Genomic DNA, 18,083 nt, shown 5'->3' with positions numbered 1-18,083 from the left:
GAATTTTATCTGTTAAAGGACTAGACAGTAAATACTCTGGGCCTTCCAAGTCATCCAGTCTCTGTTATACCTACTTTCAGAGGAGTACTCCTACTCTCTGCAGGAGCAGCATCAAGTTGGGAATTAACATGAATAGATCATCAATTTATTACTTAGACTGATCTGGAATAGCTGGTTAATTTGATATATTACTCAAAATCATATGTGATCAGCTACTAATCACCAATAAATACTCTAGTGACATAGGAAAGAAAAAAGCTGGAAAAGTGGCAAGTACAAGTTGCATATTCCACCATATTATGACACTGTCTACTTGCCATTTTATAGATATGCTTTGAAAATATCCTTTGTCTATCCAGTCTGTCCCTGTGTACAAAGAAGACAATAAACCTTCTACTCCATTGAAAATGCTTATGAGTGAAGCATCAGCTCAGGGAATAGTCAGAATTCTTCCAGTCCCTAGCAATAAAAATAAAACCATGTTCATATTTATTGAAATTTGTGGGGGGGGGGAAGAAAGAGGAAGGGGGCCCAACTCATCAATGACAAAGTCTAGGTAGCCATTTTGTTTTTAATCCTTACCAAGAAAGGCAGTGGAAACAGCGCAGGTTCTTCAAACAGGGCGAGGGAAAGGTCGACACAAATAAAGAAGTAGATGGCTACTTGCATTGTCCAGTGGTTATAAAAATAGTAAAGTCTGAAGACGAAAAGAATAGAGGTGTTTATAAATAAGGAGCAGGAGTTAAACAGCACTCGAACTTCCCACTAGAAGATATGGTAGATAAAATACAAAGTATGGCTCTGGCCACATTTCCTTTCAATTCTAGGGAGCAAGGGACAGTACTGAATTGAGCACGGATTACAAAACACTAACAGAAAAAAATCAACATATTATCATATCTCAAAGCACAGTCTCTTAACAGTCTCCGGCTATGATTATACCTTCCTCATGGTGATTGTGACAATAAGAGAATCCTTTTAGAGGACTTTAAACAGTGACCAGTACAGAGTAAACCCTCAGTTAAAGTGACCTATTATTATGTGGCAGGGTAGCCTAACCAATTTAAAATGTGCATCGTCCCATCTCGACACGATAGACTCAGAGAGATCTCACAGTCACACAGTTCTCCTCCGATGGGTGGGGGGCAGTCCCCCCAACCTGCTTGAAGCTTCCAGGAATGAGGCGTTCATTGCTTTTGGCGGCACTGGTACTGAGCCCTGATGATAAGAAATGTTTTTTCCTTATTTTGGGCCAAATTCTTGGTCTTAGTTCAACGTTTACGGGGTGAGAGAGAAAAGGCGGGATTCTTATGAAAAGAACAAATGTATGGACTACATCACAAGGCAACAGAAAGAAAAAGAACAAGACTTTTCATTTAGACTCTAAGAAGACAAATCATGTCTAAGAGGAAAAGATGATATATATTTTACTTTGGATGCCCTCTCTCCTGTTCTGGATGTTCTCATTTACTCATTTACCCGTCCTTAATGTATTTATTGAATGCTTTCCTATGTGTGAGGCACCATGCTCTTATAACTTAAAAAAAAAAAAAAAGCATTGGATTTTAGGATTTACTCCAAATCTATGTGTATACCCTAGAAACTTCCCAAAAACGTTTGTGGAGATAATGTCTTCGGTTTGGGTTTAACTTCAAGACTATTAAGTACTAGAGGACAGTTTGCTTTATGTGACAGTTTAACCCTTTCATTACCTGATGGCCTGAGGAGATGTTTCAAAGGGAACATTTCTGTTGTACTGGGCATCAGAAACATAGGCACCTGCCAGGAGGAGGTCCTGGTCCTCCTTGGGAGAAAGTAAGGAGAGAACATCATTCAGAAGAGGAAAGGACATTTCTCTTTTTCATATGTAAGTACAAAAAGGAACCCACCCCCATCCCACTCTTGACAGAGGTAATTAACATTATAGTACTGTATGTACATCTCCAGATCCATTGCTGGGCACTGGGAATCCTGCAGTGGGGCTGAGACACAGGCATGCTTGACTTCCTTGATTTCAAATATAGGCTCTCAGAGGAGGAAATGAAAACAAGAAAGCACTGACTAGTATATATATATATATATATATATATATATACATGTCCTTAAATGGCATATTTATACTAACATATATAGGCTATATACACACAAATATATAAACACAAAATTATATTTAGGGTACTTGATGGGTGTTTAGAGTGTTTTTCAAGGGTAATTTTGACACATAAATTATTGCCTTTCTGGATGACTTTTGAAGCTAACTCCTTCTTAAGGTATGACCCCACTCTATACATACACAGAATTTTAAAATAATAAAATTGTTTTCATATGATACAAAGCTTACTTTTCTCACTCAATATATTCTGGACATTTTTTTCATGACTATATATACACCTACCCCATTCTTTTTAATAAATGCCTGTTCCTTTAGGTAGTGTCTCCCTTTTTTTTTTCTATTTTGAACACAATTACATTGAATTTTTAAAAATATATATTACACACAGACACACATGCATAGCTTTGTGTCATATGAATGTTTTTGTAGGATAGAGTTGAACTTGTGAATGAAAGGTATTTGTGTTTTTTATTTTAATAGATACTACCAAATTGTTTCCCCCAAAGTTACGCCTTTGATATGCCTCTAAATAGTACATGAGCATCATTTTTTCCTGCTTCTCATCAACACTCATATAACTTAAAATGATTAACAATATCCAATCAGCAAAAGGGGCATCTTGAGATTTGACTTTACATCTCCTCATGAGCAGTACGGCTGAGCCCCACTGGTGATGACTCACACTTCTGATTCTGTATAAATGAGATAAGCACACATACAAACAGACTAGCTATTTAGACCTTCCTATGTACTTGAGGAGGAAAACAACATGATTATCCATTCAATTACCAGAGTTACCTCCTCAAAACATAGGACATCTTCCTGTTGGAATTGGGATAGAAATTTATCATTGGTCAAGCAAGTCAATTTTGCAAACGCATCTAGTATTCAGAGAGGTCAAAAGATTCCAAACTTTATAGAAATATACAAAAGTATGTATCTGGAGACACAGCAGAACTGTGTTTCCTCAATTTATTTCATATTGCAACACTTTTAAAAAAGTAAGTTCTATTCCATTAAAAAACACAAACATTAGTTACTAAGATAAGTCTTTTAACAGACATTTCACTAAAGAAGATATACGTATGCATGGCAAAGAAGCACATAAGAAGATGCTCAACATCATTAGTCATTCGGGAAATACATATTTAAACCACAGTGAGATACCACTTCATATCGACTATAATGGCTAAAACTAAAGACTGACCACACCAAGTGTTGACAAGGATGTAAAGCAACTGGAACTCTCACACATTGTTGGTAGGAATGGAAAAAGTGCGTTTACTTCAGAAAACAGTTTGGTAGTTTCTTGGCAATTCTGTTCCTAAGTTCCTAAAGAGAAAGAAAACACATGTCTACACAGACTTTACATCCAACCCAAGAATGCGGCTTACGTTAGAACACCATTCCAAAGTGGTACTTGTATGCAAATATTCATAACAGCTCAATAGTTGAAAACCAGAAAGAACCCAAATGTCCACAAATAGGTGTACGTATAAACAAAAGGTGATATATCTATACCATGAAAGACTATCCCGCAATAGAAAGGAATGAATTACTGATAAACACAACAAAATGGATGAATCTCAAAGTAACTGTGCCTAGTGAAAGAAGCTAACTCCTATCCCCCCAAGAGAGTACCTACTACATGAGTATATAGGATATGCAAGCTAATCTATAGTGGCACAAATGAGACCAGCTGCCTGGGCCTGGGGAGGAAGGGATGGAGAGAGGGGTGGATGGCAAGCAGGCATGAGGAAACTTGTAGGGGTGACAGATATGTTCATTACCTTGACTGTGGTATTAATATCACGAGTGTATTCATGTACCAAGACTCACCAAACTGCACTCTTTAAATAAGTATAGTTTAGTTCATATTAATTATAGTTCAATAAAGCTGTTAAAAATTGCCCAAAAAGAAAGATAAATGTTTTGATTAAAAATAGATATGGAACAACAATCTCAAAGATGAATAAACTGCTCTAAGAACCCGACCCCTCTTGAGTCACGTGCCTTCTCAGGGCTGGTACAGCAATTCTTAAAGGCAGGTTATTAAAAACTAAGAAGCACCAGGAGCGCCTAGGTGGCTCAGTCGGTTCAGCATCTGACTCTTGATTTCGGCTCAGGTCATAATATCAGGGTCATGGGATGGAGCCCCACGTTGGGCTCCACACTCAGTGCAGAGTCTGCCTAACATTCTCTCTCTCTCCCTCTGCACTTCCCCCGCTCGTGCTCTAAATAATAAATAAATAAATAAATAAATAAATAAATAAATAAATAAATAAATAAGATCTTTTAAAAACTGGGCGCCTGGGTGGCTCAGTTGTTAAGCGTCTGCCTTCGGTTCAGGTCATGATCCCAGTGTCCTGGGATCGAGCCCCGCATCGGGCTCCCTGCTCAGCGGGAAGCCTGCTCCTCCCTCTCCCACTCCCCCTGCTTGTGTTCCCTCTCTCGCTGTGTCTCCCTCTGTCAAATAAATAAATAAAATCTTTTAAAAAAAATCTTTTAAAAACTAAGCAGCACCATATAAATGTGTTAAACACTTATCACAGATTTTTCTTTGACATATTTTAAAAATATTTTAGTAGGCAATCTACTAATACCAATGATTTTTCCATTGAACATCTCCAACACTGAGGAACACTAGAGTTCCCCAGGATATGCTTAGAAATCTGTTTTAGGTAGAAAATGGCTAGCAGAGGGGCGCCTGGGTGGCCCAGTCGTTAAGCGTCTGCCTTCGGCTCAGGTCATGGTCCCAGGGTCCTGGGATCGAGCCCCACATCGGGCTCCCTGCTCTGCGGGAAGCCTGCTCCTCCCTCTCCCACTCCCCCTGCTTGTGTTCCCTCTCTCGCTGTCTCTCTGTCAAATAAATAAATAAATAAAATCTTAAAAAAAAAGAAAAGAAAATGGCTAGGATCAACAGGAGGTTGTTTTTTTTTAAGTGAATGCACACTAATCTTAAGAAAGTTCCATTAAGCCCCATAAAGATTATACTGGAACAGCAACGGACTATCATATGAAGACCTTTAAAAAATATATTTAAGGCAAAATCTCTTAAAGCCACTAACATTCCCAATTTAAAAAGATGATGCTACTAACATTCTTCCAGTCCCAGTGAAATGGTTTGTCCACAAACAAGCAGTTTGACACCCACACGCCCTCCAGGTAGAGAAGAGGAAAAAAATGCTCAGCAGAAATTCCTCAGCCAGCCAGGCCCTGGGGGGTTACCTCCATCGGACCTTACGCAGGCTCCCCACATGGAATGATATAAGCACCAGGGCACCTCTTCCAATCCCCCCCCCCACAGCCTGGCCATCTGAATTCGTCTGTTACGTTTAAATATGCTGACACTTTCACAACAGCAAATTTACCTTTATGTTGTTTCCAAGCCCTCCCATTCTTACCTAGTCCATTTCTGACATCTGCGTCTTTTTAAAATCTCACCCGCTCTGTCTTCTGCTCCTACTTGTCTTCCTTCTCTCCGACCTGTTTGTGAGCAACTTCTAAGGCTCCTGTCCGTCTTTGCTTGGGAAGAAGTACTCTCCACAGGCAAACTCAGTGTAATGACCATTCTCACTAGTACTAAGGCCATCTGGATCTTTCCATAAAACAAATCATTTTCATCCAACCCAAGAATGTGGCTTGTGTTAGACATGCTGTTTCAAAACTGCATACTTTCAAATTTACATGCGATCCACTGCCCATATCTACCATGAAAACAAGCAAAGACCAAATAGCAATGTTCTCCCCAGACGCAGCTTATAGATGGCTTTGCACCTCACAACAGCAGACCCGGCCTCGGGGAGGCACTGGAGCCTGCCAGGACAGCAGTTCTGAACTCCCACAGCACCTACCATCACCTTCCGAGCTTTGCTTGTAAAGATCCCGTTGCCCAGACCAAGTGCATCAAGAGTCTCAAGGAGGTGAGACCCAGGACGAATCTGTAAAGTTCCCAAGGGATTCCAACATGCAGGCAAGATGGAAAATCACTGGTCTAAATATGGCCACTTTGCTCCTGCTTCTTGTATGCTTTGTATTCTCATGGCACTAGGGCAATAACTGACTTCTCTGGATTTTCTTTTTGTCCTTTTCTTCTGGCTGGGACATTTTCTCCCTCTCCCCAAGATTTGAAAATGTATTTAAGATTTTTGTGTTTTCTCCTCCAGCCCTCTCAACACTGTAAGCCTTCATTCTGAGAAAAGGTGGATAACTTAGAATCCCTTAGGGAGAGAGGGCAGAGAAAGTGCAGGGGGGTAGGGAATGATCATTTCCAGAAGCTCCCACGAGAAAGCAAGGAAGTTCTTTCCCTATGTCCCCAGTGTAGGAATAAACAACTGGAAGCTCCAGATACCTTTAAGTCAGACAAGAACCTTGACAAAGTTGTTGATAGAAGTGCTTTAAAAAAAGCTGGTAAGTCTCGTTTAGATATAGAAGAAAATTAACCTAACTAACCACAACCTAAGGTAAAAAGAAGTTACTGTAAATCTTAAGGACAATTTTCTCCCATCTGTTTTTCCCTCTGTCACTACAAGCACTATACTTCCTGTCTCTGCTCCCTTCCTTGCCCCCATCGGTTATGGGCACACTGACACCCAGAATAGAGGTGATCACTGCTTTCCCCATGCAACCCCTATTCAAAAGGTTCTAGTGACTTCTCTTTGCCTAGAGTGCCCACAGAATCAAATGTCAAACTTGGCATTTAGGGGCTCCACAATCTCCCGTCTCTCCAACTTCGTCTCCCTCATTTCCCTACGGTGGTAGCCCTCTTCTCTGGCTGAAACTAGTGTCCACTGTGCCATCACCAGCCCCACTTCCACACCTAAAACCAGGAGTACCCTTTCTAGAACTTTCCTTCATGGGGGGCCCATCTCAAATCTCACTTCCTCCATGAAGACTGGCAATATCAGCAGCTTCCGTTTCCAAATGGAAAGACTGCCAAGAGAAGCTGGGGTTATAAAGTGTAGTGTGGGCATTTCACATAAAGAAAGAGCTAGCTGCTAAGGGTAAGCCGGGGCATGGCAGCCATGGCAAGACCATGAGAGAAGGGGTAGCAGTTAGCTGTTAGTCCCTCTGTGCAGAAAGACCAACAACCTGCAGGCCAAGGGCAGCCTAAAGATGTGTTTTGTTTGGCCCAGAGAGTGCTTCATGGATGCTGGTTACTAATTCAAATTTTTTAAAAAACTTGGAGCTTACATAAAAATTTGAACTTCTGGTTTCTCTTTGAAAGGTCATAACATCTGGCAACGCTGGGCTCTATTTCAATATGCTTTTGCTACCCACCCTGATACTCAGGTCACCTGAATAAACACTCACTATTTTTTCAAATTCTGTGGGTCGGCCAGGCAAGTCCTTCTGGTCTAGGCCAATTTAGGGGATCTGTATGGTCATCTGGAGGAGATGGCCCAGGACAGCCTCACTCACATGTCTTGGCCATGTGCATCATGCAGCAGGCTAGCCAGGGCTATTCCACATGCCAGTGGTCAAAGGGTTCCCAGGAGCATCAGAAGAGCAAGCACCAATGCTCGAGTATTTTTCATATGTCTGCTTGTGTCGCATCTGCTGCTGTCCCATTGGCTAAAGCAAGTCTCATGGTCAATGGTCTCAAGGGCTAGAGAAATTGACTCCATCTCCTGATGTAAGGAGTTGCAAAGGCTCATTGCAAATGGGGTTGTATCCAGGATGGGAAGAGTCTATGGCCATTTTTGCAATCTATGATAGCCCCTGGAGCCACAACCAACTGGAAGTGGATAACCATGATCTTCTTTGGGCAAAAGACATACCCTCCATGTCACCACAAGCCCCACTCTCCAGCTGAGTCATTCCCACCTAGGCCACTGGCTTTATGTTCTTCCCTGGCCCCTGTGGGCATTTCAGCTTGTGACCACCTGATGTAACTCATCCTCTCCCAGGCCCTCCTGGTTCCTCCCATTTTCCTCCTGCAAAAAATTTCTCTGCAAATCACTATAAAGGAACACCAGGAGACCCCAAGAGCCTGAAGCCAGGGTAATCTAAGACTTGAATGAAAAGTTTTAAGAATAAGAACATTCAAAGAGAAGCACATAAAATATCAAGAGGTCATCACACAGATCACAAACTAACAGCGTACAGGACATGGGCTCTCAGCCTTGGCTGTGCTTTCAATACTTGGTAGCTTTAAAGTGACTGTTACCCAGGCCCCACTCAGACCAATTAAATCAGAATTTCTGCAGTAGGGCTTGAACCCAGATACATTTCTAAAAAACTCCCCAGGTAATTCTAACCAACAGTAAGGCAGAGGGTCACTAGCATTGGATTATTTCAATTTCAAAGCTGAAAGTGTTGGTAAAAGTACCAAAGGAGTGGATTGCCACCTCAGCATCTGCCAAAAGAAACACCCGGCAGAAAAAGGATCTAAAAAACGACTTGAAAGGAGAGGGCAGAAATACATTTCCGATGACTAGGCAGTTTTTTATTAAGTGACCCCAAACTAACCACATCATCGTGGCCACCAAGCATCTTAGGTCAGAGCCTTGCTTGGCTTAATGACTCAATCATCACTGTTATCCCAGAAAACGAGGGGTTCTGCTAGAATTACCAGTTGGTACCAGGCTCCCCACCTTTTACGCCTGCTCCCCTAGGAGAGGTCTTTGAAAGCTACTGAGACATAAGTATGTGATTCCTGCAGGCGTGCATTAAGCCAAAAGCCTCACCCGGGACTCAACCAGGACTCTGGGCTGTTTTCAGCCCTCCCTGCATTTCTTGAGGTCTCAAATGATTAGTTTTTTTCTACATTCTTCTCTTATTTAGACAAAGAAATATTAAGTACACAGAGGAAGGACATGGACAATCTCAGTCTGAAAAGATGCTCTTGCCATAGAAAACTCTGGTGATCACAAGTCCATCATTGTGCAGAATGAGGGGAGCAGCACCTGGGTTGGGTCAGAGCTAGGGACCAAGAGTCCTTCCCCTCCTCCTTCTCCTTGACCTGCTTTCCTCTACCTTAAGGAGACATGGTAGAATTCACCTGTTGGAAGTGGCCAGGCCTCTCTGAGAGACCAGCAGGCCAAAGAGGGAGGCCAATGCACCAGGCAGGGATTTTAAACCCTACACAAAAGAGCCTACCTGGTGGACTCCCTTAAGCAGGCCCACGGAGAAGGGACAGGGGCAACAGCAGAACAGTGCAGAGCAGAAGAGGCCAGCTCAACGGGGCGAGGAAGAAGGGACTAAAAGACCCTTCACCTCCCACACACTTGCCCGACCACATGAACGTTCCCACAGACGCCTGAAGCCTGGCTGTCATTACCGCGTGCCAGGCACTGTGCCCTGGGCCTGACTCACAAGGTCTTCAGACTCTCTGAGGTGGGCGTGACTTTTCATCCCCACCTTACAGAGGGGGAAACGGGAGGCTCCACCAGGTAAGGGGCCGCCCTCATCTTGTAATTCACAGTTAGGATTTTCTGAGTCAGAGCAGGGGCTCCAACGCCTGGAGTTCTGCTTCCCTCCGCACTCTGTTCTTATCCAGAGACAGGAAACAGTCCAGGAATGACTGCTTGGAAGCTCCCCGTCTTCCAAAGAAGTGCAGAACTGAGCCCATCTGCTTCGTCCCGCGGGGATGAGAAGAGCCCGGGCTGCATCAGCACTCCCAGACCCACATCCTGCAGCCTTCTTCCCGGGCGTTTCCCTGCAGTGGGACCCTCGCATATTTTCCTGCCGCCATGGAGCACAGTGCGGCGAGCACGGGCCACCCTAGACCCCGGGACGCGCAGGGGCGCGCTAAATTGGCACCGGACCCCCAACACGGAGCCCGGGCGCGGCTTCCAGCGCGGCCCCCGCCCGGGGGAGGCGGCTCCGGGTGGGCTCAGGCAGCGCGGGCGCGGACTTGACGGCCCCCCTTCCGACTCCAGCTGCAGGGCTGCGGCCCGGGGCGCGGATCGCGGGAGCTCCAGCCGCCTGTGCGCTTCCCAGCGGAGCAGCCCCGGCGCCAGGGCTCTCGTGGCCCAGAGGACGGAGTCAGCCCCGGGGCGGGAGAGGGGGGCTCCTCGTCCGCCTACCTACACCGGGCCCTTATTCCCAGCAGCCGGCGCTGGCTTTGCGCGGGGTCGGAGCTCCGGGGGTGGCCGCGCCGGGAGGGAAACCTCGGGGCCGGGGCCGGAGACTCTGCCGTCGACGCGCGCCGCCAGCCCTCGGGGCGTCCTTACCTCCTGCGCGGGCGGCTCCTCGGAGGGTTGCGGGCGCAAGCGGCGCACGCCCGCGGCTCGGCCAGCCCCCGGCATCTCGGCGGCGGCTCAGCGGGCCGGGATGCGGGAGCGTCGGAGCCGCCGCGGCGGACTCTGTCCTCGGGCCCCGGGAGGCCCGGGCTGGGCGCGCTCCGCTCGGCCCTTCACGTGACCACGGCGGAGACGGCCCGTGGCGGCCCCGAGGGCGGAGGACCGGCGGCGGCGGGCGCGGCGGGCTTCCAGCCTCTGGCCCCTTCCCCGCCCGGCCTCCCGGCCGCACTCTGGAGCCAGGGGCGGGGACGCGGAGCCGGTGGGGGCGGGGGCAGGCCGCCGAGGGGCCGCGGGGGACGAGCTCCGGCTGGTGGCGGCGTGGGTTAGAGGCCACCCTGGCATAAGGCCCGCACCGTGTGCCGTGGAAGCACCAATAAAATAGTTGTTTTGAGAATTAAATGAGTTAATACATATTCAGTGGCTGCCACTGGCGAGGGCACAGTAAGTGTTGATTCTCTCCTCGTCCTAGTGGAGACCCTGGGGGAAAACTGGGTATGGACTCAGTGGGGCCTCCTAGGGCAGATACTTTTGGGGAGGGGGCGCAGACCCTCCTCCCTGCCCCCAGGGTGCCACCAGTTCCAGCTTGGCCAGGAACTCAGCATTGCCAGAACTGATGAATTTTCCAGAGAAAGCAAAAATGCAGATTTTCATGCGACTGTTCCTGATTTTTAAAAATGTTGGTCATGAATTTATTATAACAATACATCTAAAATACTTGAGGCCAATTCTTAGATGAGCCTTGGCCAGCAGGGCAGGTGGCCCTGGGCCCAGTACCAACCAACTTCACTGACCCTTCGCAGAGAAGGAGGAGGGCTGGCAGGGCTGGGACTGGCCCTGGTCACCCAGCAGGAAGCATGGTATCCTCTTAGGTGGTTCATCAGGACTCTGTATTAGGTATTGATGGCTACCAAGGTCCAACTCAAACTGTAGCAAGCAGAATCCCGCCCCACTCCTACTCACCGCCCAACACCCCACCCCACCAAAAGATTGCAGGTCCTACTCCCTGGGGCTATGTTACTTGACTCATTCAAAAGAGATTTTGAACATGTAATTCAGGTCACTCATCAGTTGATCTTAAAATACAGAGATTATCCTGGATTACCTAGGTTGGCCCAGTGGAATCACATGAGCCCTTAAAAGCATTAGAGAAAAGCAGAAGGGGAGGTGAAAGATTGGAAGCCCAGAAAGGGCTCCATGTGCCTGGCCAGAATGTTGCTGCCTTGAAGACAGAGGGGAACTGCAAGGAACTGAATTTGGCCAACAATCTGAATGAACCTAGCAACAAATTCCGCCCCCCACCCCCACCCCCAGCCTCCAGAAAGGAACATAGCCCTGCCCATGCCTTTACTTCAGCCACGTGAGACTCAGGGCATAGAGTCCAGCCATGCGTTGCTGGACTTCAGCCTATAGACTATGAGATAATAAAAGGATGTTGCTTTAAACTCCTAAATTTGTGGCAATTTGTTACACAGCAATAGAAAATGAATACAGGACACCGGCCTGCCTTTCAATGCCAGAGTTGAGGTCTAGCCACGAGGCTGGCCTGCTGTGAGAGCACCATGTGGCCCCAGTCCCTTCATGGGCAAGCCAGGCACTGCGTTTGCCACCGCCCACCTCCTCGGATTATTCCCACACAATTCTAATAGCACATCCCCTGCAAGCTTTTCCTCCACTTCTCCCGACCAATGGATGGCTTCCTCTCTGTGGTCCCATGCTCTTCATGAAAACAACCACATGGTGCCTCTGTTTTTCTATTTGTACATGCTGTCCCACCCCATGAGGACAAGCACCTAGCGGAGGAGAGCGCAGGAAACTTTCCTCTTTGAATACCCACTTCCTGAACAGGCAGCCATATGGGAAGCAGGTGAAATGGCAGAGCAGAATTCATACCAGCTTGTACCCAATGACCCATGTCTACAGGATGTCTGAAATAATTCTCATAATGTTTATTGTGAGGGACGCCTGGGTGGTTCAGTTGGTGAAGCATCTGCCTTTGGCTCAGGTCATGATCCCAGGGTCCTGGGATCAAGCCCCATGTCAGGCTCCCTGCTCAGCAAGGAGTCTGCTTCTCCCTCTGCCTGCCGCTCCCCCTGCTTGTGCTCTCTCTCTCACACAAATAAATAAAAATCTTTAAAAAAAAATGTTTATTGTGAGGATCGCCATAAAACTCTGCACACCCTTGAGAAAAGACAATTATTCTATTTCTATCCCAAGTGGTGACTTATGGAATGGTTGTTTAATGGAAGGTCTTTTAAAATGGCTTTTTTTTTTTTGTAAAATATAAATGTAATCATTGTAAAGAGTTGAAACAACTAATCAAAGATAACCACTATTAGCCAGTTTGGGTGAACATCCTTCTCTACCTCTTTCATTATCTGCACACATGTGAACATGCTTGAATGCAGTTCTTTGCAAATGAGATCACTCCTACCCTGCAGACACTGCTGACCCCCAACCTACTATCCACGCTGGGCCCACCCAGGAACCCAGACTCAGTCAGGCCTCCATCCCATCTCCCGCTAGAGGATGATCTTGCTTGGCTTAGTCCAATCTATACAGGGTGTTTTCCTGGCAACAGTTACCAGTCTCAGTAGGAGCTCGGCCTGCCTAAAAGAAGCTATGGCCCACAAGGAGAGGCTTCTTTCTCTCTCTCCCCTCCCTTTGTCTTATGAATGTAAATATAAAAAACATGTATTTCCAAAAGCCACTGGCAAGCATCTTGCAGCCAGCCTCGGGTGGAGGTGATGCTGCAGATGGCACAGCAGAGAGGTGCAAGCAGCCAGGTCTCTGATGGCCTCATGGAAAGACTACTTTTTGGCACCTTCCTCCCCAGAACCATCTGACCTTTGAACTTAGAATTATGTGAGCTATATTATATAGCCCAGGAGACAGAATGAAGTTGATCTCTATGGCTGATAGGAAAAAATCTGTAAGATATTAAACAGGGGAGGATGGTAGTACCCTCCATAGAGTTTGGTATCTTTTGTAGAAATTTTTTAAAGGATGCATTTACCTATACTTTCTGATAAATGAATAAAATATGTTCCTGGAAGGATACACAAGTAAACTGTCATCAGCCCTTACCTTTGAGCACACAGCAGGGAGTAGAAGCTTGAAGGGAGAGAGAGTTTTTCCTTGTATACTTTCCTACAAGGTTACATTTTTAACTATATTTCTCTTTTACTTTCATGTGTTTGCATATGGTAAAATCAACAGGGATATAGAGATGGAGTTTAAATAGCAACTTTGCCTATTTAATGAAAAAAATATTTTCTGTAATGAAAAAAAATTAAAACTCTAGTAATTGTTCCTGAGACTGTCTATTCCTGGCAGAATCTCTGCTGGTGGGGAGAATGCACCTCTGCAGGGAAAGAATGAAACAGACTTAGAAAGCACAGCCTTTAGACTCTGGTTACCAAAAAGTACACCCTATAACAGTACCTTTGGAGTACTGTTTAAGTTTGCTGGGGCTGCCATACCAAAATACCACAGACTGGAGGGCTTAAATAGAAATTTGCTTTCTCACAGTTCTGGAGCTAGAAGTCCAAGATCAAGGTGTTGGAGGGTTGGTTTCATCTGAGGTCTCTCTCCTTGGTTTGCAGCCAGCCAATTTCTCCCTGTGTCCCCGCATGGTCTTTCCTCTGTGCATGTCTGCATCCCAATTTCTACTTCATGTAAAGACAGCAGTCTTATTGGATTAGGGCCTACGCTCATGACCTCACCTTAATGTCATTATCTTTGTAAAGACCACATTCTGAGGTACTGGGGGCCAGGACTTCAACAAAAGAACTTGGTTGGGGGGCACAATTAAGCCCATGACAGGTACTAATTGCCCCACTTTGGAACCAAGGAAACAGGCTCAGAAAGGAGAATCAACCTGCCCCAGGTCACACAGCTTGAAAGTAGTGGCTCTAGGATCACAAACCCAGACCTTCTGGAACAAAGGCTGGGAATTATCACTCCACTCTGCTCTGTATAGAAGTAGCTGTTAGGTAGCTTCAGTTGAGAAAAAGTCAGTCCATATTTAACCCAAAGATTCTCCCTAATTCTATTTGCCAATTATCTCCTAGAATCCCATGAGATTTGGTGCAGTGTTTTAAACCCTGCAAGGCAGGAATCGGGCTGTGTGGGTAAAGACAACATCGTTGACAGTAGAGGGCAAATCTTCTCAACTCATCTACAAGACAGTGCACCTGCATGGCCTGCTCAGTGTTTGACCCCATCTCCTTCTCCTTCCTCTTATTCACTCTGCTCCAGCCTCACTGGCCTCCTTTCTGATTCTCAAACATTCTGCAGGACCTTAGCTCCAACCATTCCCTCAGCCTGGGTTATTCATTCCCCAGCACCCACCTGCTCAACTCCCCATCCCTTCTAGGGTTTGTTGCAATCCCGCTTTCTCAGGGAGACAGGCCCTGACTGTCTTACTTAACTCTTCAATCCACCCCTGCCCGCCTGCTGCCCTCTTCTCCTGATCTTTTACTTTCCTGCATTGCCCTTATCACCCCTACCGTACCATATAATTTTTAATCTCTTAAGTTTATTTAGTGTTTGTTTATGCCTGACAGAATTTAATGTCCATCAGGGTGGAAATCTTTATTTTGTCCACGAATATTCCCAAACATCTACACCAGTGCCTGAAAAATAGGTTTTCAACAAGTATTTGTTGAGTGAGAATTTTTAGAAGTGGTATGAAATGGTTTCAATCAATACCTTGCAATTAACCACAGAAAAGAGGATGTGGAAGGCTGTTCCCAAAGGACACTATTTTCTCAAGGCTCCCTCCTCCCCTCTCTTAGGGGGACCAGAGCCCCATTTTGCATCTTGCCTGTGCCCTGACGGGGAGATGGTCACTTGTTTACTCTCCCTCAAGCAGAAGGGCTGTTGCCAGAGCTCCAGTTTTACCTAGCTATGTATCCTTTGAAACATGAGAGAGTCCAGAAATAAAGTCTGCTGTCTAAAACACTGGTCTGTTAAAAATCAAGAATTTTATAAACAAAATTGAGGCCCAGTACTAGAAAAGACAAAACTATAGGGACAGAAATTCAATTGGTATTTTCCAGGAGCTGGGATTGGGAGGAAGGAATTTGGCTGTAAATGGGGTCATAAACTCTTTGGGGTGTTTGAAATATTCTATATCTTGGTTATGCTGGTTTATGTGACTGAATACATTGGTCATATCTCATCAAATTATAAAAAGGGTACATTTTACTGCATATCAAGTACACTTCACTAAACTTGTCTTATAAAAATAAGATGGAGGTAGAGAAATGTGTAAGAATAAGATGTAATAAGATTGGCTGTGAGTTGTGGAGGATGAGTGATGAGTACACCTGTTTTTGTATATATTTGAAATTTTCCATATTAAAAATTTTAAAATAAAATACATCTAACAAATATATGTAAGACTCCTTCACAGAAAGCAATAAAACTTTATTGAAAAAGAATTAAAGAAGACTGATTTTTGAGAACAGTATCAAGATCATTAAGTGGGGGAAAGACCATTCACTTTAACAAATGATGCTGGGACACCTGAATATCTATATGTAAAAGAATGAAAGTGGACACTTAACTCACTCCATATACAAACATTAATCAAAATGAATAGAAGACTTATATTTCAAAGCTAAAACTATAAAACTCTTAGAAGAAAAACATAGGGCCAAATCTTCATGACCTTGGATTTGGCAATGGCTTCTCCAATATGACACCAGAAGCACAAACAACCAAAGAAAAAATAGATGAATAAAAAAATAGAGGGGAGGGGGGTGGGGGGATGGGTTAGCCTGGTGATGGGTATTAAAGAGGGCACATTTTGCGTGGAGCACCGGGTGTTATACACAAATAATGAATCATGGAATACTACATCAAAAACTAATGATGTATGGTGATTAACATAACATAATAAAAAATAGATAAATTAGATTTCATCAAAATTAAAAACTTCTGTGCATGAAAGAACATTATTCGGTGGGTGAAATGGCAACCCACAGAATGGAGGAAAATACCATATTTGAAATCATATATAGATGGTATCCTCTGCTTCTCATCAGGCCACTTAGCTTTTTTGAAAGACCTACATTAGTTTTGAAAGACCTACATTAGTACCTGTTTTCGCTAACTGCAAGAAATCTGAAGAGGATTTTCATTTTTATGAAAAAGATGAAAAGCAAAAATAGCATTCAGCATTGGTTTTGCCCTGAGCTGTTGTAGAGGGAGCGTGTACCCTGAGCAGCGAGAGTGGCGCCGCCAAGCGCCTTCCCCAGGAACTACACTCAGCATCTCAGCATCCAGCTGCCGTGCTTAGGAACTATGTCTTTGAGCACATGTGCTTTATCTCAACTTATTTTGTGCATCCATTAGCAAAATGTGTGCCAAGGCATCCAAAAAGCCTAAGAGGTTATTTTTGGGGCCTAGGAACACTCAAAAATGTTTCCATATAGGTTGACCCTTGAAGAACGTGGGTTTGAACTGCGTGGGACCAACTTATATGAAGATTTTTTAAAAAGATTTTATTAATTTATTTGTCAGAAAGAGAGAGCACAAGCAGGGGGAGTGGCAGGCAGAGGGAGAAGCAGGCTCCCCGCTGAGCAACGAGACCGTTGCAGGACTCGATCCCAGGACCCTGGGATCATGACCTGAGCCAAAGGCAGACGCTTAACCGACTGAGCCATCCAGGGATCCCTGTACGCAGATTATTTTTTTGAGACAAATACAGTATAGTACTGGAAATGTATTTTCTCTTATGATCTTCTTAATAATATTTTCTTCTTTCTAGCTCACTTTATTGTAAGAATACAGTATATAATACATATAACATACAAAATATGTGCTAACTGTTTATGTTATTGGTAAGGCTTCAGGTTAACAGCAGTCTATTAGTACTTATCTCTTTAGTAGTCAAAAGTTATATATGGATTTTTGACTGCATGGGGGGTTGGCACCCCTCACCCCCATGTTGCTCAAGGGTCAACTGTAAACTAAGAGTAACTGCTTCTTCACTTTACACCATTTCAGATTCCATAGGAACATTCTGCTTTTGGATAGTGGGAAAAACCTGTATCTGATAAGGCTCTAGTATTCAAAATACAGAGAGAACTCTTACAACTCATCATCAACAACAACAAACAAAAACAGGAACCCAAGTTTTTAAAGTGGGGAAAGGACTTTTCTCCAAAGAAGATAAAGAAATGGCTAATAAGCATATGAAAATATTCAACATCATTCATCAATAGGAAAATACAAATCAAAATCACAATGATAAACCGCTTCATATTCAGGAGGATATCCAAACAAAATCAAAAACAGAACAGAGTTGGAGGACTCACATTTCCTGATTCTTTTTTTTAAGTAGGCTCCACACCCAGCATGGGTGTGGAGCCTACCCCCTCACATTTCCTCATTTTTAAACTTACAACAAACCTACAGTAATCAAATAGTGTAGTACCAGCCTAAGGACAGACAGATAGATCAAAGGAATAGAATACAAAGTCTACAAATAGACTCTCACATATATAATCAATTGATTTTCAGCAAGAACCAAGACCATTCAATGAGAGGACAGTCATTTCAACAAATGATGCTGGGATAAGAGGATATCCATATGCAAAAGAATGAAGTTGGACCCTTACCTCATACTATATATAAAAATTAACTCAAAATAGATCAAAAACATAGGGGAACATCTCTATGACATTGGACTTTCAATGATTTTTTGAATATGACAC

General features: G+C 44.4%; 1 protein-coding gene across 1 annotated transcript in view; it reads right to left on the bottom strand.

Moving 5' to 3' along the window:
• The window catches only part of LOC112820638 (two pore channel protein 2-like), a 36,631-nt gene extending 26,128 nt beyond the window's left edge, over positions 1-10,503 (bottom strand). The window contains exons 1-3 of the mRNA XM_073896846.1: positions 10,291-10,503; positions 1,713-1,804; positions 583-697 (exon numbers count right to left, since the gene is read on the bottom strand). Of these exons, the coding sequence (XP_073752947.1) occupies positions 583-697; positions 1,713-1,804; positions 10,291-10,365 (282 nt within the window). The 5' untranslated portion in view covers positions 10,366-10,503. The remainder of the gene's footprint in view (positions 1-582; positions 698-1,712; positions 1,805-10,290) is intronic.
• Positions 10,504-18,083: the final 7,580 nt, after the last annotated feature.

Source organism: Callorhinus ursinus, unplaced genomic scaffold (genome assembly GCF_003265705.2).
Source record: "Callorhinus ursinus isolate GAN/ISIS: 27379988/994484 unplaced genomic scaffold, GSC_fseal_2.0 scaffold10, whole genome shotgun sequence".
In the NCBI taxonomy this organism is placed as follows: domain Eukaryota; kingdom Metazoa; phylum Chordata; class Mammalia; order Carnivora; family Otariidae; genus Callorhinus; species Callorhinus ursinus.
This window is presented reverse-complemented; position numbering and strand designations above follow the sequence as displayed.